The following is a 26,578-nucleotide window of genomic DNA, read 5'->3' as shown; positions in this document are numbered from 1 at the left end:
GAGAGAGATTTCACCATTAAATCGCTTTAGGAGGGGACAGTCCCAGCCTTCCAGGCGCTGTGGGGAGTGGGGCAGGAGCACCCGCAGGCCTGCACCAAGCAGGAGGCCAGTGGGGCACCATGGCGGTGGGGCCATGGGGGGCTGCACCAGGCAGGAGCCAAGGGGGGTGGGCACTGTGGGGACCCGAGGGGGGCCTGGAGCTGGCAGGTGGAAGCTGATGGGAGCGGGGCGCTGGGGGGAACCGGTCTGGGGACCCTCGGGGGGGGGCGTACTGTGTGGGTGCTGGCGGGTGGAAGCTGATGGGACCAGGGTGCTGGGGGGTGCCATACCCTGCAGGTGCTGGCGGGTGGAAGGGGGGCAAGCGGGGTGCTGGGGGGGGGCTGTACCGTGCAGATGCTGGCAGATGGAAGCTGAGGAGGGCGCCGGGGGCTCTCGGGGGGGCCATACCGTGCGGGTGCTGGCGGGCGCCGAGGGGCTGGTGAGCGACACCATCTCCTGGATGGCCAGGCGTAGCTTGAGCCGGTGCAGCGGGTTGCTGATGCCGATCTCCCGCTGGATCTCCGTGTCCGACAGGTTGGCCATGATGGCCCCGCTCTTCACATTGGCCCGGCAGGCGGCCACGTACCAGGCCGGCATCCCCACCCACAGCTGCCGGGGCGGGGGGGGGGGGGGGGGGTTAGAGCGCCTGGGGGTGCCCGGAGCCCCCCCACTCACCCCCCCCGGACGCCTGGGTTCCAACCTTGTTCCCCCCCTTCCCCGGACGCCTGAGTTCCAGCCTCGCGCCCCCCCCCCCCCCCCCCCCCGCATCACGTCTCCCCCAGACGCCTGGGTTCCAGCCTCGCGCCCCCCCCATCACGTCTCCCCCGGACGCCTGGGTTCCAGCCTCGCGTCCCCCCCCCATCATGTCTCCCCCGGATGCCTGGGTTCCAGCCTCGCGCCCCCCCATCACTTCTCCCCGGACGCCTGGGTTCCAGCCTCGCACCCCCCCCATCACGTCTCCCCCCGGACGCCTGGGTTCCAGCCTCGCGCCCCCCCCCATCACTTCTCCCCCGGACGCCTGGGTTCCAGCCCGCTGCCCCCCCCCGACACTTCTTCCCCGGATGCCTGGGTCCCAGCCTGCTGCCCCCCCCGCCCAACACTTCTTCCCCGGACGCCTGGGTCCCAGCCTCGCGTCCCCCACCTCACTTCTCCCCCGGATGCCTGGGTCCCAGCGCGCTGCCCCTCCCCCAGCCCCCTCGTGCCACCATCACCTCCAGCCAGGACACGACGGTGGGTCCGTCCCAGGCGGCGAAGGGAAGGCCCTGGCGACAGGCCTCCTCCAGCAGCTCGTGCCTAAGGGGGCAGGAGTGGGGGGGTGAGACTGAGGGGACCCCCCCCCCCGCCCCTCCATCCCCTGCCCATAGCCCCCTGCCCCTCCCCCCACTCACTTCTTCTTATTCCGTCGGTCCTTGTCCACCGGCCCAGCCAGCTTGGAGAGACCCAGGGGGTCCGCAGGGGACGTCTCGTCCGACGGGGTCCCGGCTTGTTGCAGGGGAGAGAAAAAGTGAGCGTCTCCCTCCGCACCCCGACTGCTGGCCAGCCCAACCCCCCCGCACCCAGCCAGGGAGCCTGGATGCCTGGGTTCTCTCCCCGGCTCTGGGAGGGGAGCGGCGTTTGGGTGGGTTAGAGCAGGGGGGGCTGGGAGTCAGCACTCCTGGGTTCTCCCCCCAGCTCTGGGAGGGGCGAGTGGGTCGCAGCAGGGTGTGTGTGTTGGGGGAGGGGATCCCGGGGACCGGACACCTGGGTCCCGCAAGGGGTGGGAGACGGACGGACACCTACGCAGGGAGGGTGAGTCGCGGCCTGGGGGGCCCAGCCGCCCCTTCTCCTTCTTCCCAAAGAGGCGCCCGATGGACGACTTGATGCTTTTCTTCTTGGTGGATTTGTGCAGTGAGTCCTGGCTGCTGTTGGCCCCATCGGGAAGCAGCCTGGGGTGGGGGGGGACAATACAGGCTAACCGTGTCCCTGCTCCCCAATAATTCACCCCCCTGACCACCCCCAGCCCCACCCTGGGTCCCTGCCCCGGGTGAATGACAGAACCCCCCTGATCCACCCCCAAACCTGCCCCCCCCCGCCGGGTCTCTGCCCCCCAACTTCCCCATCCCAGAACCCCCCCTCCCCTCCGGGTCACTTCCCCCCAGCTTCCCCATCCCAGAACTCCCCGGCTCACCCTGCCCTCAGGTCCCGGCCGTCCTCCAGGGCTCCGGCCTGCAGAGCCAGGGCCTGGCTCACCCGCTCCAGCCGGGCCGTGCGGGGGGTGGCGGGGGGCAGCGCCTCACAGGGCACCAGGGCCTTCTCCTCCGCCCCACGCCCCTCCTCTTTGGGCACGTGGTTCTGTGAGGGGGTGGAAGCACAGGGCACTGCCTTAGGGAAGCACGCAGCACCGGGGTCCTGTCCGTGGCAGGGATGGGCCTGCTGTAGGGAAGTTCACGGTGCTGGTGGGGGGGACACACCCTGCTCTGTGGGAAGGAAACCCGCTGGTGGTGGGGGACAACGACACCCCGCTGGGGGGGGGACAACACCCTGCTGGGGGGAGAGCTGGCAGTGCCCAGGGGGGAGACACCCTGCTGGGGAGGGGGAGCTGCCCGAGGAGGGACACACCCTGCTGGCGGGGGGGAGCTCGCAGCCGCCGGGGGTGGGGCGGGATGGGGATCTGCCTGGGGGGTGGGAGGAGGACACCCCACTGTGGGGGAGCTGGCAGTGCCTGGGGGGGGGAACTGATACTCACCATCCTGTCCCCCTCGCGGGCAGGGCTGTGGGGCGTCAGGCGGGGGGTGGAGTGCCCGCTGCTGGGGGGCGAGGGGCTGGCCAGGGTGGAGCTGGTGACGGACGGGGGGATGGAGGCGCCAGCCCGGTACCGGCCCAGGGACCCGTCCAGCGCCGAGCCGCTGACCCGGCTCTCGATCTCCTCGGCCCGCAGCTCCGTGCACTCCTTCTCCTCCTGGATCAGCCTGGGGGGCACAGCCGTGACGGGGGGGCCAGCCGCAGGGGCCCCAGGGGGATCCCTTGGCTGTGGGGTGGTTATGGGGGGTGGAGAAGCCACTGAAGGGGTCCCCAGGGATGATGTGAGCAGGTCCCCGAGGATGGCAGGTGAGTCCCAGGGAGTGGGGTTCCCAGGGCAATGTGGGGGTCCCAAGGAGGTTCAGAGGGCATCCCCGGGGCATTAGGTGGGTCCTGGGAGTTTCAAAGGGGTTTCCTCAGGATGGTAGGTGGGTCCCTGGGGGCTCAGATGGGGTCCCTGAGGCGATGTGGGGTTCCCAGGGGGTGCGGGTTCGGGGGGGGGGCACTCAGGGAGCCCCAGGGGCGATAAGTGGGTCCTAGGGGGTGGCGGTCCCATAGAGGTTCAGAGGGGGTCCCCGGGAGGTTCATGGGGGCACTCAGGGGGGTCCCTGGGGGCAGCAGTCCCATAGAGGTTCAGATGGGGTCCCCGCACAGCGGGGGGGTCCCGAGAGCGGTAGGTGGGTCCCAGGGGTTTGGGGGGGTGGGGCTGGGGTCTCACTTGATCTCCTTGTTGATGGCCTCGAGCTGCTCCTGCAGCATTATGGCCAGTGTCTGCACGTCCGTCTGCCCGCTGGGCGAGAGCAGGTCGGCTGAGCCGAAGAGGGGGTCGCGCTCCTCCTCGTCCGACCCATCCAGCCCCCCCTCGAAAGGCTGGGCCAGCCCCCCCGCCTGCTGTGCCCGCTCCCACTCCTGGGTGGCCTGCGAGGAGATGGGGAGGAGGAGATGGGGGGAGACCCCACAACTGCCCTGCAGCACAGGCCCCACCCCACAACAGTCCCTCCCCACCCCTGAAGCACAGGCCCCCGCCCACCCCCAAAGCACCCCGCCCCGCAGCACAGGGCCCCACCCCCAATTCCTGGGGGCCACCAGGGGTGGGAAGTGATCTCAACCCTGCCCCCCAGCACCCCTCCAGCCCTGCCCTCCATCCCGATAGCAGGAGATGGCGAAGTACTCACCGGGGGTGGGGGCAGATCCGGGGCGGGGGAGATAAAGGACACAGTTAGTAGCAGCCAGAAACCTGCCCCCACCCAGCCAGTCCCCCGCCCCCTAACCCCACCGCCCCATCACCTTAGTGGCTTCATCCTTGACGGCCCAGCGCCCCTTCTTGTGCCTGCGGGGGGCGCCGGCGTAGGGGTCCGCGGGCAGGGCGGGGGCCTGGGAATAGCGCAGCTCCAGGGCACTGCCCGGCAGCGACCTGCGGGAACAGTACTGTGTTCAGGACAGTGGCTGTTGCCTCAGTTTCCCCACCTGCTGCATGAGCCGCCTGGCCAGGGGTTGAGGCAGGGGACACAATGGGGGCTGGGGAGCAGACGTGGGAGGAGTTTGCTGCAACGGGTAACACCCCAATTTTCATCACCCTATTTTCTCAGTTGCGCAAAATTTGGGGGGGGGTGGGGATGGGGTGATAGGTTTGAAGCATTTTTTTCCCCAATCTGGATCGATTCCCATTTTCACAGCTACGGGAAAAGATGGGTGGTTAAGGGGCGGGAAAGTCAGGCAACGAACAGGAGACAATTAAAACCGTTTCGGACGCCAGTTGTCCCCCATCGCACGTCGGGGAAAGATCCTCCAGCCCAAGCAACACGTTGGCCACCCGACCTCCCCTTCTGTCGCTGCGCGGTGAATTTCCGTCTCGGTTCACCGTGAATTCCACATTTAAAAAACAAATTAAAAACCCGACCCCGCCAAGCCCAGTGACGGCCGAGGCCCTGTCTCTTCAGGGGTTAAGGAAAAATCCCGGCGCTTTCTCAAGAGCTATTATTCAAGGGCGATTTTAATGGATTTTCCCCTGAATTTTCAACCGCTTGAGTGCGTGGGACAATACTGATTCTGTTAGGAAAAGCCCGTGAACAGTAAGGTTGGTAACTGCGAGACTCTCTGTTAGCATACGGTGCTGGAGTGGAAGACACAGATGCGTCGATGTACGCGTACAGCTAACGTACAGCGTAAACCTGCTTTTCGCAGCTTTCACTTTTCTCTTCACTCCTGCGTGCGCAGAACGAATGAGCTGCGCATAGTTTTAGTTTTTTTGCTCAAAAAAGCTTCGGCTGAAAGTTGCTGCAGTTCCACCTTTTGCCCACCGGAGGGCACTGTGGTAATAGAACAAAGCAGCAGCTCCCAGCAAGCTAGGGAAGAGAAAGAGCCTGCAGAGCCTTCTTCGTAGAGCCTGTCGGGCCAGGTCAGGAGACAGGGGCTATGGGGAGACAGACAGTGTGGGCTGTTGCGAGGTCAGACAGGGGCTCATAAGGGCTAGGACAGACTGGGGCAGGGGATGAATGGGAGTGGAGGCACAGGGCCACAGTGGGGAGGGAGGTACAGGGCCAGATAGGGGTGGGTTGCAGGGCTACATAGGGATGTGGGGAGTGGGTGCCTGAGTGGAGGTGGAGGGACACATTGCCTGACTGAATGGGAGAGGCTAGGGGTCAGCCAGGGTCTGCATGGGGGAAGCTCCCGAACAATCCCTCCCCACCCCCCAAAATAACCTGTTCCATACTGTTCACACCCAGGCTCCTTCCCAGAAATTACTTCCCTCTCCCTCAGCTTCTCCATTACCCCTGACTCCCCCAGTCTTGGCACGGCTTCTCGGTGGTGCGGGAAATATGGTTCTGTCTTGTAGTTTAAATGAATTATTGCTGCTCTGAGTTCAGTATTAATATGCCTAGTAAGAAATCTATTTATCAAAAAACATTTTCTGAATCTTTTTTGTTGTCTGTATTGTTATAGACATACTTGCTGACAGAGATTCTAAAATAAATGACCAAGAATAATTGAAACTGCTGTGATTATATTGTGTTATTTTGACAAAATTTGCAGAATTTGAAACTATTGTGCACAGAACTTTTAATTTTTTGGCGCAGAATTCCCCCAAGAGCAGCTCCCTGATACTTACTCTGAAAACTGATTTGCACCCTGCATTTTTAATTTTTGTAGCAAACACAAATCAATTTCCTGAAAATTTTTACACAAAATGTCCCAGGCTGTAGCTAGGCAGGGTTTTTAAGCAATTACACAGATATAGTCAGATTCGTCGTTTTTCCATCTCATCCGACCTTAGAAAACGGTGAACGACGTGTTCCCTCTTTACCAGATTTTTTTTTAAACCTTGAGATTTGTGTCAAGCTAGATTTGAAATTAAGATTCAATTAAAAATGCACCAAACCAGCATTTTTTTTTTTTTTTAAATTAGCTAAATAAAACTGCGCGCGAGACCCATTTTGCTTGTGAAACGGGCTGAGTTGAACATTTATTAATTAGTAAGCCGCGACGGGTGAATTGAACCGGGTGTTTGCAGTCCCAGTGCCTGTCCCGTGTTTGGAGTGAGCGGATCTCATTCCCTCTCCGGGTTTCCAGGCAGAGATGGGAAGAGGAAAACCAACTCTCCTTTTCCAAACCCCCATCGGTTTCCAAACCTTGGCTGAGCTGGGCGTTGAAGGGACCTAGCCAAAAAAACTGAACCAAGGGGAATTTTCGCCCCCAGCCGGCTTTAACCCCTGTCCAAACTCCGCTCCGGCTTCCGGCCAAACTCGGCCGCGAACGTCCCGCTCCGCGGTTTTCGTTCGTTTCTATCGTTCCAACCACAACTGGTTTTTACAACGATGAACCTGGATTTGGTTTCTTTTCTAAATCATCCGTTTTTCTCCACCTCGCCCTCCCCCACTCAGGAAACCAAACCCCCCTGGGGAGACGCCCCCCAAGAGCCGCTCTCTTCCCTCCCATCGCCCTCAGATGCCCCCTCCTCCACTTTAACCCACCCAGTAACCCCCCGCCCCGGGTCTGCCAGGGAGCCGGGGGGCCGACACGGTATCAGTCCGTTACCTGGAGTAGGAGGAGACGGGTCGGCCCCGCAGCTGGTCGATTTCCATCTGCATCCGTTCCATCTCGGCCAGCAGCTGATCCTAGGGGATTGTGGGGGCGGGGACACGGTCAGAGCAGCAGAGATCCCCATCCCCTGAACCCCCCAGCCTGGGATCCCCGCTCTGCCTACACCCCAAGCACCCCCCTGCCCCCCCAGCACAGCCCGCTGTGCCCAGCCCCCCCCCGAGCTGCACCCCCAGGCAGCACGCGCCCCCCCCCCCGAGCTCCACCCCCAGGCAGCACGCGCCCCCCCCCCCGAGCTGCACCCCCAGGCAGCACCCGCCCCCCCCCCCCATACCTTGTTCGAGAGCAGCTCGTCCTGCAGCTTCTTCATGTCCGCGATTTCCTCGCTCAGCGTGTTCTGGGGGGCAGACGGGGTGAGACCAAGGACCCCTACACAACCCCCCCCGCAGGTCCCAGACCCCCCCGCCCTGCCGGTGCCCCTCATTCCCGACCCGCAGCCACCTGCCCCCCCCCAGCCCCGCCGGCGCCCCTCACTCCCGACCCGCAGCCCCCAGACCCCCTCTGAGATCTGCCGCAGCCCCCGGCTAGCCCAGCCCTGGGCCCCCCCAGCCCTGCCGGTGCCCCTCACTCCCGGCCCGCAGCCCCCAGACCCCCTCTGAGATCTGCCGCAGCCCCCGGCTAGCCCAGCCCTGGGCCCCCCCAGGACTGCCGGTGCCCCTCACTCCCGACCCGCAGCCCCTGCTAGCCCGGCCCTGACCCCCCACAGCCCTGCCAGTGCCCCTCACTCCCGACCCGCAGCCCCCTGCCAGCCCAGCCCTGACCCCCCCCTCAGCTCCGCCGGCGCCCCTCACTCCCGACCCTCAGCCCCCTGCCAGCCCAGCCCTGACCCCCCCCCAGCCCCGCCGGTGCCCCTCACTCCCGACCCGCAGCCCCCTGCCAGCCCAGCCCTGACCCCCCACAGCCCTGCCGGCGCCCCTCACTCCCGACCCGCAGCCCCCTGCCAGCCCAGCCCTGACCCCCCCCTCAGCCCCGCCAGCGCCCCTCACTCCCGACCTGCAGCCCCCTACTAGCCCGGCCCTGACCCCCCCCAGCACTGCCAGCGCCCCTCACTCCCAACCCGCAGCCCCCTGCCAGCCCAGCCCTGACCCCACCCCAGCCCCGCCGGTGCCCCTCACTCCCGACCTGCAGCCCCCTGCCAGCCCGGCCCTGACCCCCCCCAGCCCCGCCAGTGCCCCTCACTCCCAACCCGCAGCCCCCTACTAGCCCAGCCCTGACCCCCCCCCAGCCCTGCCAGCGCCCCTCACTCCCGACCCGCAGCCCCCTGCCCGCCCAGCCCCGCTGGTGCCCCTCACTCCCGACCCGCAGCCCCACCTTCTCCTCCAGGGCCCCCATTCGCTCCTTGAGGTGCAGCTGCAGCCGCTCATTGGACTCCGACAGCAGCTTGTCGACCGTCTCCGAGAGCCGCTTGTTGTGTTCGTCGTTCATCTTCTCCCGCTGCCGGGCCTGGGGGGGGCGGGGGGGTCACGGGGGTCCCCCTCCCATGGCCCAGAGCCCCCCCCCACCTCCCTGCAGGCCCCCCACCACCCCACCCTGCAGCCCCCCACCTCCCTGTGCCCCCCGCCCCCATGCCCCAGAGGGCCCCCCCCATAACCCGAAGCCCCGCCCAGAGCTGGGGACAGGCCCCGCCCCTCCCATGAGCACCTGCCCCATGGTCAGACAGCTCCTCCCCCCTGGGGACACAGAGCACCCCCCAGAATACGTCTCCCCCACTTGGAGAGCAACCCACAGAGGGCCCCCGCATCTCACCACCTCCCCCCCACCCCCAGTCCCCTCCAAACTCCCAGGGACGGGGGGGGGGCAGCAGAGCTGGGTGGAGAACCCAGGAGTCCTGCGACACCCCCCCGGTCCCCCCCTCACCCGCTGCAGCTCCTGGTTCTTCTCCTCCAGCTGCGCCTCCAGCTGGCGCAGGCGCTCCTCGAAATTCCCGTGGCGCTCCTCGGCCTGGGGGGGGACGGGGGGGACTCAGCCACGCAGCCCCGCTCTCCGGGGCCTGGCCGGGGGGCGGGGGGAAGAGGAGCTGTCGCCCGGGTCCCCGCTCTAGCCGACCAGGGGGTGGGCTCATCCCCCACTGCCACGACCCCCCCAGCCACCCGCTGTACTGCCCCCTCCCCCGCCACTGCCCCCCCTTCCTGCCCCCCACTCCCATGACCCTCCCTTGCCACTGCCCCCTTTCCTGCCCCCCCAACTCCCACGACCTCCCCAGCCACCCGCTGTACTGCCCCCTCCCCCACCACTGCCCCCCTTCCTGCCCCCCCACGACCTCCCCAGCCACCCGCTGTACTGCCCCCTCCCCCGCCATTGCCCCCCTTCCTGCCCCCCCACTGCCATGATCCCCCCAGCCACCCGCTGTACTGCCCCCTCCCCCGCCACTGTCCCCCTTCCTGCCCCCCCACTGCCATGACCCCCCCAACCACCCACTCTACTGCCCCCTCCCCCTTCATGCCCTCCTTCCTGCCCCCCACTCCCACGACCTCCCCTTGCCACTGCCCCCCTTCTTGCCCCCCCACTCCCACGACCCCCCAGCCACCCACTGTACTGCCCCCTCCCCCACCACTGCCCCCCCTTCCTGCCCCCCCGCCACGACCCCCCCAACCACACGCTGTACTGCCCCCTCCCCCTTCCTGCCCCTCCACTCCCACAACCCCCCCTTGCCACTGCCCCCCTTCCTGCCCCCCCCGCCCTCCCCCCACCTTGCTGAGGGCGGCCACGCGCTGGGCCAGCTGGGCTTCGATCTCGGGCAGCGTCTCGGCCCGTTGCAGCGTTTGCTGGAGCTTCGCCTTGGCGTCCTCCAGCCACTCCTGCAGCTGGCGCCCCTTCTCCTCGCTCTGGGGGGGCACCGAGAGTCAGAGACCCCCCCCACAGCCCCCCCGCCCCTTCTCCTCACTCTGGGGGGCACCGAGAGTCAGAGACCCCCCCCACAGCCCCCCCGCCCCTTCTCCTCGCTCTGGGGGGCACCGAGAGTCAGAGACCCCCCCCACAGCCCCCCCGCCCCTTCTCCTCGCTCTGGGGGGCACCGAGAGTCAGAGACCCCCCCCACAGCCCCCCCTGCCCTTCTCCTCGCTCTGGGGGGGGGGGGCACCGAGAGTCAGAGACCCCCCCACAGCCCCCCCGCCCCTTCTCCTCACTCTGGGGGGGGGGCACCGAGAGTCAGAGACCCCCCCCACAGCCCCCCCGCCCCTTCTCCTCGCTCTGGGGGGGCACCGAGAGTCAGAGACCCCCCCACAGCCCCCCCGCCCCTTCTCCTCACTCTGGGGGGGGCACCGAGAGTCAGAGACCCCCCCCACAGCCCCCCCGCCCCTTCTCCTCGCTCTGGGGGGCACCGAGAGTCAGAGACCCCCCCACAGCCCCCCCGCCCCTTCTCCTCGCTCTGGGGGGCACCGAGAGTCAGAGACCCCCCCACCCCCTTCTCCTCGCTCGGGGGGGGGCACCAAGAGTCAGAGACCCCCCCCCCCAGGGTTAGTCCAGCCCTAAGAACTTCTGCTTGCGGGTGGGTGGGGGCAGGCACCTGGCAGTACGGCGACTCCTTGCTTGGAATATTGGGGGACGCTGGGGGGTTCTGGTGGAAGTGGGAAGTGGGGGGTTGTGGGGGACCCTGGGGGGACAGTGAGGGGGCTCTTACCTGGCAGCACAGCGACTCCTTGCAGGGCTCATTGGGAGGGGTTTCCAGGGGGCAGCAGTGGGGGGCTCTGACCTGGCGGTACCCTGACTCCTTGCAGGGCAGATGGGGGGGTCCCAGGGGGGTTCTGGGGACAGCAGGGGGGGCCCTGGGGGGGCTCTGATCTGGCGGTACAGCGACTCCTTGCAGGGTACATGGGGGGGGATTCCAGGGGGTTTGGGGGGGCAGCAGGGGGGACCCTGGGGGGGGCTCTGACCTGGCGGTACAGCGACTCCTTGCAGGGTTCATGGGGGGGGGATTCCAGGGGGTTCGGGGGGGCAGCAGGGGGGGCTCTGACCTGGCGGTACAGCGACTCCTGGCAGGGTTCATGGGGGGGGATTCCAGGGGGTTCGGGGGGGCAGCAGGGGGGGCTCTGACCTGGCGGTACAGCGACTCCTGGCAGGGTTCATGGGGGGGGATTCCAGGAGGTTCGGGGGGGCAGCAGGGGGGGCTCTGACCTGGCGGTACAGCGACTCCTGGCAGGGTTCATGGGGGGGGATTCCAGGAGGTTCGGGGGGGGGCAGCGGGGGGGGCTCTGACCTGGCGGTACAGCGACTCCTGGCAGGGTACATGGGGGGGGATTCCAGGAGGTTCGGGGGGGGGGGCAGCGGGGGGGGCTCTGACCTGGCGGTACAGCGACTCCTGGCAGGGTACATGGGGGGGATTCCAGGGGGTTCGGGGGGGCCCTGGGGGGGCTCTGACCTGGCGGTACAGCGACTCCTGGCAGGGTTCATGGGGGGGGATTCCAGGAGGTTCGGGGGGGGCAGCGGGGGGGGGGGGCTCTGACCTGGCGGTACAGCGACTCATTGCAGGGTACATGGGGGGGGATTCCAGGGGGTTTGGGGGGGCAGCAGGGGGGGCTCTGACCTGGCGGTACAGCGACTCCTTGCAGGGTTCATGGGGGGGGATTCTAGGGGGTTCTGGGGGGCAGCAGGGGGGGGCTCTGACCTGGCGGTACAGCGACTCCTGGCAGGGTTCATGGGGGGGGATTCTAGGGGGTTCTGGGGGGCAGCAGGGGGGGGCTCTGACCTGGCGGTACAGCGACTCCTTGCAGGGTTCATGGGGGGGGATTCTAGGGGGTTTGGGGGGGCAGCAGGGGGGGCTCTGACCTGGCGGTACAGCGACTCCTGGCAGGGTTCATGGGGGGGGATTCTAGGGGGTTCTGGGGGGCAGCAGGGGGGGGCTCTGACCTGGCGGTACAGCGACTCCTTGCAGAGTACATGGGGGGGGATTCCAGGGGGTTCGGGGGGGGGGCAGTGGGGGGCGCTCTGACCTGGCGGTACAGCGACTCCTTGCAGGCCAGCTCGCTCTCCAGCTTGTCGTTGGCGTCGTGCAGGGACGTGGCTTCGCGCTGGGCACTCAGGTACCGTTTCTCCAGCGTGGTGATCCGCTCCTCCATGTCCTCCCGCTGCGCCAGCGCCTGGCGGGTGGAGGGGGGGGCAGGCTGGTGTGGGGGGGGGCCTGACAGATTTCCCTCCCCCCTCCGGGGCCAGCCACAGCATCCCCCCACCCCAAGCCAGGGCCAGCCCCGATGCCCCAGGGGGACTCTGGGGGCTCCAGTGGCTTAAGGGGTCCCTGCCCCACCCTGCCACGGGGCTGGGGGGCTCCCTGCCTTGTGGGCGAGGATCCTGGGGGGCTCTTGGGCCTGGAAGGGGTTCGGGGGGGGGGGGGCTCACCTCCTTGAGGTCCCGCTGCAGCTTGGCGTTGCCCTCCTGGGCCTTGGCCAGGTCGCGCCGGGCGGCCGCCAGCTCCTCCTCCAGCTCCGCCAGCTGCCGGCAGAGGAGCCGGAGCCGCTCCCGCAGCTGGGCCAGCTCCTCCCGCTGGCGCTCGAGCAGCTCCTCCGGCTCCGGCGCCCGCCCCGCCCACCCCTCGGGGGGCCCCGCCCCGTTGGCCGCTGCCACCACCGCCTGGGGGGGGGGGAGACGTTAGGGATGCGGGGGCCCCCCCAAAGAACCCCAGAGCCCCCCCCAACAGGCCCCACTGCACCCCCAATATCCGCAGCATCCCCGCCCCTCCCACTGAGTCCCCCAGACCCCCCCAGAGCCTGCCCAATATCTCCAGCCCTCAAGCGCTCCCCCACCCAGCCCCACAACCCCCCCCAATGCTCCCCCTTGAGCCCCAGCTCCCCCCAGAACCTCCCCCCACCGCTCCCCCGGCCCCTCTCACACAGGTCGGGGCGTCCCCCTCCTTCGGCACGTCCTGGAGGCCAGACCGACGCCGGGCGAGCTGCTCCCGCAAGGACAGGGACTGGCGGGGGAGACATCAGAGCCGTGAACTTCCCCCAGCAGTGCCATGCCCCTCCCCCGACCCGGGGCACTCCTGGGTGCTGCGAGCTTTCCCGCAGCAGTGCCCTGGCCTGGGAGTGCCCCCCTCCCCCCCACCCGTGACTCATTCAGCTTTAGGCAGGGACTGCTGGCCCCCTCCTGCCCCCCCGGGTGCCCGTACCTCTTGGTTGGACATTTCCAGCTCCTCCTCCAGCACCGCGACCCGCTCCAGGGCCACCCGCAGCCGCTCCCGGACCTGCAAAGGGGGGTGGGGGGGGGAGTGGGCTGTGATCAGACCAGCCCTCACCCCCCGCCCGAGCCCAACACCCTACCCCCACCCACACCCCAGAGCCCAACTCCCCTGCCCCCCATCACACCTAGAGCCTGACTGCCCAACCAGGCCCCCCCAGACCCCGACCCTCCCCCCAGCCAGACCCCCACCCCCACCCCAGCACCCAACCAGACCCCCCGAAAAGCCCAACTCCCTACCCCCAACCAGGCCTCCACTCACACCCAGAGCCCGACCCCCCCCAGCCATGCCCCCCCCCACCTTCTCATCCAGCGCCTTGTGGTGCTCGAAGAGGGACTTCAGAGCCTTCAGCACCTCGACCTCGCTGGAGACGCCGGCCGGGGACTGGGCCTGGCGCTTCACCACGGTCATGCGGAGCGACCGCTCGTGCCGCGACACCAGGCACTCCAGGTGCTCCAGCAGCAGCTGCGGGGGGGTGTGTGTGTGTGTATGTTGAGGGACGGACGGACAGACCCCCCCCCATCCCTCCCCCCGGCCGCAGCACGGACTGACAGACACCCCCCCGCCCCCCAGTCCCCGGGAATCAACCACGGATGGACAGACACAGACATTGCCCGCCCCCCACCCCCGGCCCCCCGCAAGGGAGGTGGGAACGGCTGGACGGACCCTGGGGGGACGGGACCCCTCACCCGCGTGTTATTGCGCTCGGCTTTCAGCTCTGAAATCTCCTCCTCCCGCTCCAGCAGCTGCTCCCGGCAGGCGTTCAGCTCCTTGGTCAGCGCCGCGAACTCCTGGGGGGGGACATGGACGGACAGACGGGGGGGGGGGGACGGGACGACACACTGCAGGGTTAAAAACTGCAAAATTCCAGCTGCACTTTATCCTGGGCCCACAGGGAGCCTCCCGCACCCCCCCACAGGGAATCCTCCCCTGCCTGCCTCTGCCCCCCCCCACAAGCCAGAAAACTGCCCCCAGCCCTGCCTGTGCTCCCCCCGCCACGCATCATCCCCTCTCCCAGCACAGCCAGGCCCAGGAATCCGATCAGCCCCATAACTGCAGGGAACGGCCCAGGGACCGGCCCAGGGACCGAGGGGCCAAAACCCTGGTGGTTTGGGGGGGGGGCGGGGGGGGATCAGAAGGGGCAAAACGTGGGGAGACACTGGGCCTCCCCCTGCCCCCGGGTATCTGCACCGGGCTGGGGCACGGCCAGACAAGCGTGCTCTCAGTGTGGGTGGGTGGGATCAACCAGAACTCGAACCCGGCTCCCGCTGGGGCCAGCTCCCGCCAAGAGCCACAGTCGCGTGCCCTCTTTCCCCCCCCCCGGGACAACTCGCCAGCTTCCTTTAACGAACCGTCGCCTCGTTTGCTACGGAACCAGCTTGAGATCGAAGGCGCGACGGACCCAGGGTCAGCGACCGCACCCCTGGGATGAGGAGTCACCTGCAGGGTGCTGGGATGGGGGCACACGGGACCAGCTACCGCTGACCCTCACCGGGCCGGCAAGACGGACCCGGGTCCCCAGGGCACCGTCGGAGGCTTGGCGAGATGCGGCCGAGCAGTCTGCGAGAGGACGGGTCGGCTCGAAGGCCGGATCTCACACCCGGCGCGGGGCGTAGGCCGGGCTCCGCCAGGAGCGTCACACCCACACCTCGGGGGACGTCCGTCCCCAGGAAAACTCGCCGCGTTCCCGCAGATCCTCGGCGTCCCGCCGGCGGAGACAGGGAACCCGCTGCCGTGTCGGGGCCAAGCCAGGAGAATCAGAGGACCTGCGGCGAATACCGCCCCGATATTCCCCCGGCCAGGCCCGCGGTGGATCAGGGCAGGTGATGGACGGAGAACGGCGCCGAGGACCCACCACGGCCAGTTTCACTCGGCCCTGATGCCCTTCGGCCGAGCGGACGCCCCGGCCAGGTTCCAGCGTCTCCCCGAGGACGTGTTATGGGATGGCTCGGCCCGGCCTGCTGCGGCACCAGTCCCGTTTCTTCGGACCATCCCGAGCGGCTCTTTCCACGCCGGGACAGGCCGAGAGAGGCACAAAACTCGCCGTGGCCTTTACGCCGAGCTCGAAAACCGCGCCTGGTTTCGAACCATCAAAGCCGCGGCTCTATTCCAACTCGCCACCAAAACAGCCCTCGAGGGGGCCCGGCTCCGGCCCAGGCTCTTACCAACCCCAAAGATTTAGAGAAGCCGCCCAAGGCCGGAGCACTGAGCCAGCCACGGCTTGGGCGGGCCGTGTTCGGCCCACGGTTCAACCCGGTCATCCCCGCCGTCCCGGAGCGAGATGTGGCCAAGCCGGCACCTGCTCCGCGGGCTGGCACCGACAGGCAGAGTTTGACCCGTGATCTAGCACCGTGATGGGCCGGGCCGAGCTGGGTCGGCCTCCGGCTCCCACTCTGTCCCCGCCTTTGTCTGACAGGTCCAAACTCCTCCGAAACGGGCGCCCCACTTCCAGTCCCTGAGCCCCGGTTCTCCAGCTCCCTTCCCAGGTCCTGCCCGCCGGGCGCCCTCCTGGAGCGTCCGGTCCTTGGGGCGTCTCTTTGTCTCACTGGAACCTGCTGGTTTGGGTTTGAGCCACCCCTCCGGCCCTGTGTTAACCTTTTCACACCCCGCTTGGGGAGCAAGGCAACGCACGGAGGGAAACTGAGGCACACCTAGGTGTGACACAAACATTACAGGAAACCGCTGCTTCGTCACAGCCTCCCCTCCGCGGGCTGCCCTCAGCCCAGCGGCCAGCCGGAGGGAGCGAACCAAGCGCGGGGGACAGCTCTGCTGGAACGGCCAGTCCTCGCACCACGACGCACCTCCCCGGGCGTCACGTCCCGTCCCCCCTCCCAGCGTTACCCGCATCCTCCGCCGGCCCAGCAGCGTGGGACCGGGTCCCACCTGTCCAGCGGGCACAGGAGCCGTCTCGGGAAACCAAAGCCAGGTGACAAAAAGCCAGGCGAGACCCGCGTCGCCAGCCAGGTCCCCGTCCCCACAGGGACGGACGTTCCCGCCAACCCAGGCACCGGCTCCCTAGCGAATCCGACGACAGATCAACCTGTTCCCTACCCGGGGCTCAACCCCCGCCGCCCACGCCCCAGACGGATGGGCACGTCGTCCAGGGTGGGGCTGGTGGCCAGAACCAAGCAAGGCAAACACCAGCCGCTGATCCAACGGGTAGGGGCCGGCCCTGAGCTCAGCGTCCCACCAAACCACGCCGAGGACAGGGGTACGGGCATGACCCCGCGGGGCTCAAACCTGCAGGTCTTTCCAGCTCGCTAACCACTAGACCCTGCCGCCTACGTCCCGGCCCGACAGCGGTGAGGGGATCGGCGGGGGGAGCGGAGCTGCGGAGTCGCTGGCACGGCTGGGGTGGGCAGGGCGGCATTACCGCCCGACCTCTGCCCGCATCCACCCTAGCGCAGACACGTTTCTGCCGCCGCGGGAGCTTGCCCGGCTGGCGGGGCTGGTCTACGCTGTACCGGCCAACCTCTGCCAGTGCCCCTCACTCCCGCCCCATAACCCCCCTGCTAGCCCAGCCCTGCCCCCACAGCCCTGCTGGTGCCCCTCGCTCCCGCCCCACAGCCCCCTGCTAGCCCAGCCCTGCCGGTGCCCCTCGCTCCCACCCCATAACCCCCTGCAAGCCCAGCCCTGCCCCCGCAGCCCTGCCGGTGCCCCTCGCTCCCGCCCCATAACCCCCTGCTAGCCCAGCCCTGCCCCCGCAGCCCTGCCGGTGCCCCTCGCTCCCACCCCACAGCCCCCTGCTAGCCCAGCCCTGCCCCCGCAGCCCTGCCGGTGCCCCTCACTCCTGCCCCGCAGCCCCCTGCCCCCCCAGCCCTGCCGGTGCCCCTCACTCCCGCCCTGCAGCCCCCCGCCGGGCGCTGACCTGGGGCAAGGCGATGCTCAGCTGTCTCTGCAGCGACTCCTTCTCGTGGGCCAGCTCGCGGAGCCGCAGCTGGGCCGTGCCCAGGCTGTCCTGCGTGTCCCGCAGCGTCTCCAGCAGCCGCTCCCGCTCCGTCAGCATGTTGACCATCAGCTGCTCGAAGTTGGCGTCCTCGGGCCCGTAGGCCGAGCCCCGGCGGCTGTCCTCGCTGATGGTGGGCATCACTTCGCACATCATCCTGCCTGGGGGGCGGGGCAGGCCCCGGGGGGGCGCCGCGGGGGGTGGGGCTGGGCGGGGGGCTCAGTGCCCCGACCTATCGGTGGGGGGGGGGTGAACGAGGGGGGGAAGAAAGAATGAGACAGAACTCGGATGCCTGGGTTCTATCCCAGCGCTGGGAGGGGAGGAGGGTCTAGTGGTTAGATCAGGGTGGGCTGGGAGCCAGGACTCCTGGGTTCTCTCCATGGCTCTGGGAGGGCAGTGGGGTCTAGTGGTTAGGGCAAGGGGGGGCTGAGAGCCAGGACGCCTGGGTTCTCTCCATGGCTCTGGGAGGGGAGTGGGGTCTAGTGGTTAGGGCAGGGGGGGGGCTGGGCGCCAGGATGCCTGGGTTCTCTCCCTAAGTTTCGGTGGGGCGTAGAAAGGGGGGGGAGGTCCCTTACTAAAAAACCACATTAATTTAAAACTATCGCACCCCCCCCATCGGGCCCAAGGCCCCACTGTGGGTTTTTGTGGGGCAGCGTGGCCAGCTCTGCCCGCTCTCACATAAACACTGGGGGGGAGGTTCATTATAAGGAGTAAAAGCTGGGCCCCTCCCCCAACAGCTGGTGACAACCCCCATGGGGGGGGGTCATGGCTGCCATGGGGGGGTTATAAACCCCTTCCTGCCCCAGCCCCCCAGGGTAGGAGCTGGTCCAGCAGCCTCCTCACCTGGGGCAGGGGAGGGCTGGGAACACCCTGGGCCCAACCTGCTGGGTATCTCCCCCTCCCCGATACCTGGGGAACACGCACCCGGCCCCCCTCCACACAGCACAACAGACCCACACACGGCGGCAGAGCTGTCAGCAAAGCCAGACGCCCGCTTCTGCCTGCCAGGAGCAGGACTCGCTCCCCCACGCAACACACCCGGCCTCGCCCGCTCCCGACAACCCGACACTGGGCCACGCGCACGGCCTCACGCGCTCCAGACACAACACAACACACACACAACGCGACACTGGGCCAGGCACACGGCCTCGCCCGCTCCCGACAACCCGACACTGGGCCACGCGCCCGGCCTCGCCCGCTCCCGACAACCCGACACTGGGCCACGCGCACGGCCTCACCCGCTCCCAACAACCCGACACTGGGCCACGCGCCCGGCCTCACCCGCTCCAGACACAACACAACACACACACAACGCGACACTGGGCCAGGCACACGGCCTCACCCGCTCCCGACAACCCGACACTGGGCCACGCGCCCGGCCTCACCCGCTCCAGACACAACACAACACACACACAACGCAACACTGGGCCACGCGCCCGGCCTCACCCGCTCCCGACAACCCGACACTGGGCCACGCGCCCGGCCTCACCCGCTCCCGACAACCCGACACTGGGCCACGCGCCCGGCCTCACCCGCTCCAGACACAACACAACACACACACAACGCGACACTGGGCCAGGCACACGGCCTCACCCGCTCCCGACAACGGGCCACGCGCCCGGCCTCACCCGCTCCCGACAACCCGACACTGGGCCACGCGCCCGGCCTCACCCGCTCCAGACACAACACAACACACACACAACGCGACACTGGGCCAGGCACACGGCCTCGCCCGCTCCCGACAACCCGACACTGGGCCACGCGCCCGGCCTCACCCGCTCCCAACAACCCGACACTGGGCCACGCGCCCGGCCTCACCCGCTCCCGACAACCCGACACTGGGCCACGCGCCCGGCCTCACCCGCTCCAGACACAACACAACACACACACAACGCAACACTGGGCCACGCGCCCGGCCTCACCCGCTCCCAACAACCCGACACTGGGCCACGCGCCCGGCCTCACCCGCTCCCGACAACCCAACACTGGGCCACGCGCCCGGCCTCACCCGCTCCAGACACAACACAACACACACACAACGCGACACTGGGCCAGGCACACGGCCTCGCCCGCTCCCGACAACCCGACACTGGGCCACGCGCCCGGCCTCACCCGCTCCTGACAACCCGACACTGGGCCACGCGCCCGGCCTCACACGCTCCCGACACAACGCGACACACTCACAACCCGACACAGGGCCACGCGCCCGGCCTCACACGCTCCAGACACAACACGACACACACAACGCGACACTGGGCCACGCACACGGCCTCACCCGCTCCTGACAACCCGACACTGGGCCACACGCCCGGCCTCACACGCTCCCGACACAACGCGACACACTCACAACCCGACACTGGGCCACGCGCCCGGCCTCACCCGCTCCAGACACAACACGACACTGGGCCACGCGCCCGGCCTCACCCGCTCCTGACAACCCGACACTGGGCCACGCGCCCGGCCTCACACGCTCCAGACACAACACGACACACACAACGCGACACTGGGCCACGCACACGGCCTCACCCGCTCCTGACAACCCGACACTGGGCCACACGCCCGGCCTCACACGCTCCCGACACAACGCGACACACTCACAACCCGACACTGGGCCACGCGCCCGGCCTCACCCGCTCCAGACACAACACGACACTGGGCCACGCGCCCGGCCTCACCCGCTCCTGACAACCCGACACTGGGCCACGCGCCCGGCCTCACACGCTCCAGACACAACACAACACACACACAACGCGACACTGGGCCAGGCACACGGCCTCACCCGCTCCCGACAACCCGACACTGGGCCACGCGCCCGGCCTCACCCGCTCCAGACACAACACAACACACACACAACGCAACACTGGGCCACGCGCCCGGCCTCACCCGCTCCCGACAACCCGACACTGGGCCACGCGCCCGGCCTCACCCGCTCCCGACAACCCGACACTGGGCCACGCGCCCGGCCTCACCCGCTCCAGACACAACACAACACACACACAACGCGACACTGGGCCAGGCACACGGCCTCACCCGCTCCCGACAACGGGCCACGCGCCCGGCCTCACCCGCTCCCGACAACCCGACACTGGGCCACGCGCCCGGCCTCACCCGCTCCAGACACAACACAACACACACACAACGCGACACTGGGCCAGGCACACGGCCTCGCCCGCTCCCGACAACCCGACACTGGGCCACGCGCCCGGCCTCACCCGCTCCCAACAACCCGACACTGGGCCACGTGCCCGGCCTCACCCGCTCCCGACAACCCGACACTGGGCCACGTGCCCGGCCTCACCCGCTCCAGACACAACACAACACACACACAACGCAACACTGGGCCACGCGCCCGGCCTCACCCGCTCCCAACAACCCGACACTGGGCCACGCGCCCGGCCTCACCCGCTCCCGACAACCCAACACTGGGCCACGCGCCCGGCCTCACCCGCTCCAGACACAACACAACACACACACAACGCGACACTGGGCCAGGCACACGGCCTCGCCCGCTCCCGACAACCCGACACTGGGCCACGCGCCCGGCCTCACCCGCTCCTGACAACCCGACACTGGGCCACGCGCCCGGCCTCACACGCTCCCGACACAACGCGACACACTCACAACCCGACACAGGGCCACGCGCCCGGCCTCACACGCTCCAGACACAACACGACACACACAACGCGACACTGGGCCACGCACACGGCCTCACCCGCTCCCAACAACCCGACACTGGGCCACACGCCCGGCCTCACACGCTCCCGACACAACGCGACACACTCACAACCCGACACTGGGCCACGCGCCCGGCCTCACCCGCTCCAGACACAACACGACACTGGGCCACGCGCCCGGCCTCACCCGCTCCTGACAACCCGACACTGGGCCACGCGCCCGGCCTCACACGCTCCAGACACAACACGACACACACAACGCGACACTGGGCCACGCACACGGCCTCACCCGCTCCCAACAACCCGACACTGGGCCACGCGCCCGGCCTCACACGCTCCAGACACAACACAACACACAACGCGACACTGGGCCACGCACACGGCCTCACACGCTCCAGACACAACACAACACACACACACAACGCGACACTGGGCCACGCACACAGCCTCACACGCTCCAGACACAACACAACACACACACACAACGCGACACTGGGCCACGCACCCGGCCTCACACGCTCCTGACACAACACAACACACACAACGCGACACTGGGCCACGCGCACGGCCTCACACGCTCCAGACACAACATGACACACACACATAACGCGACACTGGGCCATGCACACAGCCTCACACGCTCCAGACACAACACGACACACACACAACGCGACACTGGGCCACGCACACGGCCTCACACGCTCCAGACACAACACAACACTCACAACGCGACACTGGGCCACGCGCACGGCCTCACACGCTCCAGACACAACATGACACATAGCCACAGTGCAACAGTATGACACACACACAGTAACAGACAACACCACATGCTACAGACACAATGCAACACCCATCCACAATGCAACAGTGCAATGCAACACACACAGCACCACCCACTCCCGACACAATGCGACACACAGGGCTACACACACACAAATGCAACCGTGGGCCATGCACACAGCCTCACCCGCTCCCGTCCCAATGCAACACACAGCCACGGTGCAACACCCGTCCATAATGCAACAGTGCGACACACACACATACTGTAACAGACACAACACAACAGGCTACAGACACAACGCAACACCCGTCCACCATTCAACAGTGCAATGCAACACCCGCTCCCGACACAACAAAACACACAGCGCTACGTGCACACACAACACAACACTGGACCACACACAGAGCACCACCCGCTCCCGACACAACGCGACACACAGCCACGGTGCAACAGTGCACCACAACACACACTATCGACAATGCAACACCCACCCCCAAGGAAAGACCCCCAGCGCTACACACACACACGGCAACACACCACACAACATACGACCAACACAACGCAACAGTGCAACACCCAAACAGGCTGCAACACCCGGGCAAAAGGCAATAACCCAACACACAAACACACCCAGCGCCCCCCTCCTCCCAGCTGCAGGGCCTGCGCCCGCAGACACCTCGTCTGGGATATTTATAGACAGCGACAGGACTGGTGCCCCCCCCCCCCCGGCACAGACACACTCAGACGGTACTTGTGCACAGACACACACCAACACACGCCCCGACACGCCAACACACGCCCTGACACGCCTCTCACGGGCCCTCGGGCCAAACCCCTTCTCCCCCCATGGCCCTGACCGGGGAAACCACGCCAACTTCCACGGGGGGTGGGGGGGGAAGGGGTCCCAGCCACCCCCAACACGTGTGTTGGCGTGTGCGGTCACGTGCCCGCCACAGAGCAGCCCGGCCCAGGTGGCACCCACAGCGTCCGTGGCGCCCCGTGGGTCGCACGGCCGGAGTGGGGCACACGGGCCGCACACACACATGCCAGGGCCCCGCTGGGCCAGACCCTGCAGCCCCGTCATGCACCCAGCGGTGGGGGTGTCAGGCGGTTTGTGCCCCACAGACTGGGAATGGATCTGTGGGGGTGGGGAGGGGGCAGCTCTGACCCACCAGAGTGAAGAGAAAATCTGGGGGGGGCTCTCCCTGCCCCCCAGGAAGACAATGTAGTTGGGGGAAGGGACGGAAGAACTGTCCAGCCCCCCTGAAGCATGCCCCCCCACCCGCAGGTTCAGCTGGGATCCCCCCCCGAGCCCCACAGTCCAGCTGCCCTGCCCCCACACCCATGGATTTTGGGGATGGACTCCTGGAAGGGGACAGAGGGGTTCCCCCAGGCACATGGGGAGATCCAGCCCCCCCCATCCATGGGGGGGGGGAGACGCAGGGCCCCCAGGCGCGGTGGGGGTGGTGGACTGAGGACAGAGGCTAGGAGTCAGAGACCAGGGGGGAATGAAGCAGAGAGGGGGGCGGGGGTGTTGGCAGGGGGATGGAGGAGGTGGGGGGGACGGTATGACAGGGAAAGAGTGGGGGGGCTGAGGGGGGCAGCTGGGCAGGGGATGGCAGGCACAGGTGAGGGGAGACATGGACGGGGGCTGTCCTGGGGGCTCGCCCAGCCAGTACCTGGGGTGGGGCCTGGGGAGGCCGGGACAGGAAGATGTGGGGCAGGGGTTGCAGCTCACACCTGCGGCTGGGTGCGGGCAGGGGGAGGAATGGGGGGCGCAGGCAGAGGGAGGGTCGGGCTAGGGGGCAGGGTGCACCAGCTGCTGGGGGGGGCGTTGGGGAGCAGGGGGGAACCGGCAGGGGCTGGGGAGCCAGGCACCGCATGCACGGGTGTGGGGTAGTGCTGGGGAACGAGGGACCAGGCGGGCGGGGTGCATGCAGGGGTGTGGGGAGGGGGACGCATGCAGGGGCTGGGGAGCAGAGGGGCCGGGGGAGCAGGGGCGTGCACGCAGGGATGGTGCACACAGGGGCCGGGGAGCAGGGGGCCAGGCAGGGGGGTGCACGCAGGGCCTGGAGGAGTGGGGGGAGCCAGGCAGGGGGGCGCACGCAGGGGCCGGGGAGCAGGGGGCCAGGCAGGGGCTGAGTGTGGGGCGGTTCGCAGGGGTCAGGCAGAGGGGCGCACACAGAGGCTGGGGGAGCAGGGGGGGCAGGCAGGGGGGCACACAAAGCGACCATTCGGGGGGGGGGCATGCAGGGCCTGGAGGAGTGGGGGGGGGCAGACAGGTGGGCAGACACAGGGGCCAGGGGAGTGGGAGGGGGGCACACACAGGGGCTGGGGGAGCCAGGGGCCAGGCAGGGGCTGGAAAAGCGTGGGGGCGCACACATGGGCCAGGCAGGGGGGCGCGTGCAGGGCCAGGAGGAGCGGGGGGGGGGACGGACGGACGAGGGGGGCGCACACAGGGGCCAGACGAGGGGTCGCACACAGGGGCTGGGGGAGCGGGAGGGGGGCAGGGGGAGCGGACACAGGGGCTGGGGGAGTGGGAGGACACAGGGTCTGGGGGGGGCACTGGGGGCCTGCCCGGCTCCTACCTGCAGTGGCTGCCGGTCTGATGCTGCGGAGGCCGGAGCAGGAGGATGGGGGGGGCCTGGACCAGCTCCTACCTGCGGCAGGGAGAGGGGTGCGTGCGGGGGGGGGCGAGGTTGGGGGGGCTCTGGCAGGGGGAGCTGGGAGAATGTCGGGGAGCGAGGGGGGAGGGTGCAGCGGGGTGAATGGCTGGGGGGGCAGCTGCTTGTCGGGGGGGGGTGGAGATGTGCGTGGGGGGAGGGGTGCCTAGCTAGGGGAGGGGCGATAGACTGGGGGATGCAGAGGGGTTCATGGGGGGGTCCATGGCTGGATGCGGGAGGATGCAGGTGGAAGGGGAGGGCATGTGCAGGCTAGGGGGGCAGGCAGGGGAGACGGGCTGGGGGATGCAGGTGGAAGGGGAGGGGTCCGTGGCTGGGGAGGGGGGATGGGCGGGGGGGATGGGTGGAGATGCAGGGCAGGGGGAATGAAGGAGTCGGGGTGTATGGCTAGGGGGGTGCAGGGGGAGGGGGGATGGGTGGAGATGCAGGGCAGGGGGGATGAAGGGGCAGGGGTGCATGGCTAGGGGAGTACAGAGGGAGGGGGGATGGGCTGGGGGTGCAGGGCAGGGGGGATGGGTGGGGGTGCATGGCTGGGGGGTGCAGGGCAGGGGGCATGGGGGGGGGATGGGCTGGAGGTGCAGGGGGTGCAGGGCAGGGTGCATGGCTAGGGGGGTGCAGGGGGAGGGGGGATGGGTGCATAGATGGGGGGGGGCGCTGGTACCTGCGGCGGCCGGTGCCGATGCTGCGGAGCCGGAGCCGGCGGACGCCCGGGGGTCGCGCCCCTCCCCCGCCCCGCGCTGCCGGAGCCCCGCCGGACGCGGCTCCCGGCCCCTCCGCGCCGCCCCCCACCCCGCCCCACCGGCGCCGGCCCCTTTAAGGGAGCCCTGAGTGACGCGCCGCCCGGCCAACGGGAGCCCGGCAGAGTCCGGGGCGGCCGCGAGGCCCCGCCCAGTCGCGGGGGTGGGAGGGGGCGGCTCCGAGCGGCCGGGCCCGGCGGCCAATGGCGGAGGGGCTGCCGGGCGGGGGAGCCAATGAGGAAGGGCGGGGGCGGGGCTCGCTTTCAGGATGATGTCATCCGGTGTGCGGCGGGCGCGAGAAGCCTGGCCGTTGAGGGGGGGATGCAGCAACCCCCCGAGAAATGCACCAACCCCGCACCCCGCAAGATATGCACCAACCCCCCGAGAAATGCACCAACCCCGCACCCCAGAAAAATGCACCACCCCCCTGAGAAATGCACCATCCTGCATGGAAATGCACCAACCCCTGAACTCCCGAGAAATGCACCAAGCCCCAGGGAAATGCATCAGCTGCCGGGGAAATGCACCAACCCTGCACCCCCAAGAAATGCACAAAACCCGGGAGAAATCCATCAACCGCCAGAGAAATGCACCAACCCTCAACCCCTGGGGAAATGCACCAACCCCGGGGAAATGCACCAACCCCCAGGGAAAGGCCCCTACTCCGCACCTCCCGGGGAAATGCACCAACCCTCAACCCCCCAGAGAAAGGCACCAAACCGTGCACCCCTAAAACATGCCCCAACCCCCGGGGAAAGGCACCATCCTGGCAGCCCAGAGTAATGCGCCATCTGACGCCACGCAGAGAAATGCCTTTGCCTGCCTCACCCGAACGTGCTCATTTCTCCACGTTGCATGCACTGCTGCAACCCACCATGAGACATGCAGCAGTGCATGCAACCCGGTGACTCGCCCCAGCCCGCAGCAATGCAAGAAGCCGCAGAAACACCCCAGAGAACCAGCCGGCAGGGCAGCAAACTGCCCCGCCCCAGAAAGACGCGACAACTGTCGGCAACGCGGAGCAGCGCGTTCACCCAGGCGCCATGGCGTCGCGGTTCACCGGGGCGGGAGAGCCCCGGGGGGGGGAAATGCAGCAATCCATGCAACGCTCCAACGTGCAACTCGGCCCGCTGGGAAGGCCATGCATTGCCCGAGGAGCTTGCAACCGACCGCACCGGCACCATGCGGTCCCATCGCGCCACCCTGAGATCTGCAACGGGCCAAAACACAGCCCCCCCCACCCCACCGGTGCGGATGCAAAGGCGGCAGCTGGCCTGCGAGCTGCATCGGACGCAGCAGCCATCTATAAATGCAGGAGCAAACCTGCGTCCATCCGTGACAGCTGTTCCAGGCATCGCCAAGCCAGGCCGGGGATGCGAGGCAGGGACAAGCCACCGCGGTGGTGGGAGGGCCAGGCTTGGACTCCAGATCGATCCGAGCATTGCGGGGAGGGGGAGCCCATGAATTCAGGAGCAACCCCCCCCCCCCCCCCCGGCTTTCAGCCAACTCTCATGTCCCACTTCCTGCCCCCCTGAGCCAGCCGGTCCCCCAGCCCTGGGGCCGGATCAGAGCCGGTGCCCCGGAAATGCCGCCAAGTGGGGGAGCCGGCTTGTCTCCCCAGGATCAGGTCCCCGGCGGATCGGGTTGTGGGGGTCAATCCACCTCTTTTCCC

At 68.1% G+C, this 26,578-nt stretch overlaps 1 protein-coding gene across 3 annotated transcripts; it reads right to left on the bottom strand.

The window, feature by feature from the left end:
• Nucleotides 1-447: 447 nt before the first annotated feature.
• Nucleotides 448-24,945, bottom strand: PPFIA3 (PTPRF interacting protein alpha 3; the record flags this gene model as incomplete). 3 transcript variants are annotated; one of them, XM_043537583.1, is given in 21 exon segments in its annotated part: nucleotides 448-648; nucleotides 1,251-1,332; nucleotides 1,428-1,521; nucleotides 1,819-1,964; nucleotides 2,207-2,370; nucleotides 2,765-2,987; nucleotides 3,536-3,735; nucleotides 4,105-4,231; nucleotides 6,853-6,932; nucleotides 7,190-7,252; nucleotides 8,227-8,358; nucleotides 8,773-8,856; nucleotides 9,606-9,740; nucleotides 11,844-11,990; nucleotides 12,247-12,477; nucleotides 12,737-12,817; nucleotides 13,016-13,090; nucleotides 13,385-13,549; nucleotides 13,774-13,875; nucleotides 16,953-17,261; nucleotides 24,823-24,945. In XM_043537583.1, coding segments are annotated over 20 exon segments (2,766 nt in total), but the record flags the coding sequence as incomplete, so codon positions are not given.
• Between the last annotated feature and the right edge of the window lie 1,633 nt (nucleotides 24,946-26,578).

Source organism: Chelonia mydas, unplaced genomic scaffold (genome assembly GCF_015237465.2).
Source record: "Chelonia mydas isolate rCheMyd1 unplaced genomic scaffold, rCheMyd1.pri.v2 scaffold_100_arrow_ctg1, whole genome shotgun sequence".
Taxonomy (NCBI): domain Eukaryota; kingdom Metazoa; phylum Chordata; order Testudines; family Cheloniidae; genus Chelonia; species Chelonia mydas.
Note: the sequence above shows the minus strand (reverse complement) of the source record. Positions and strands in the feature narration are given on the sequence as shown.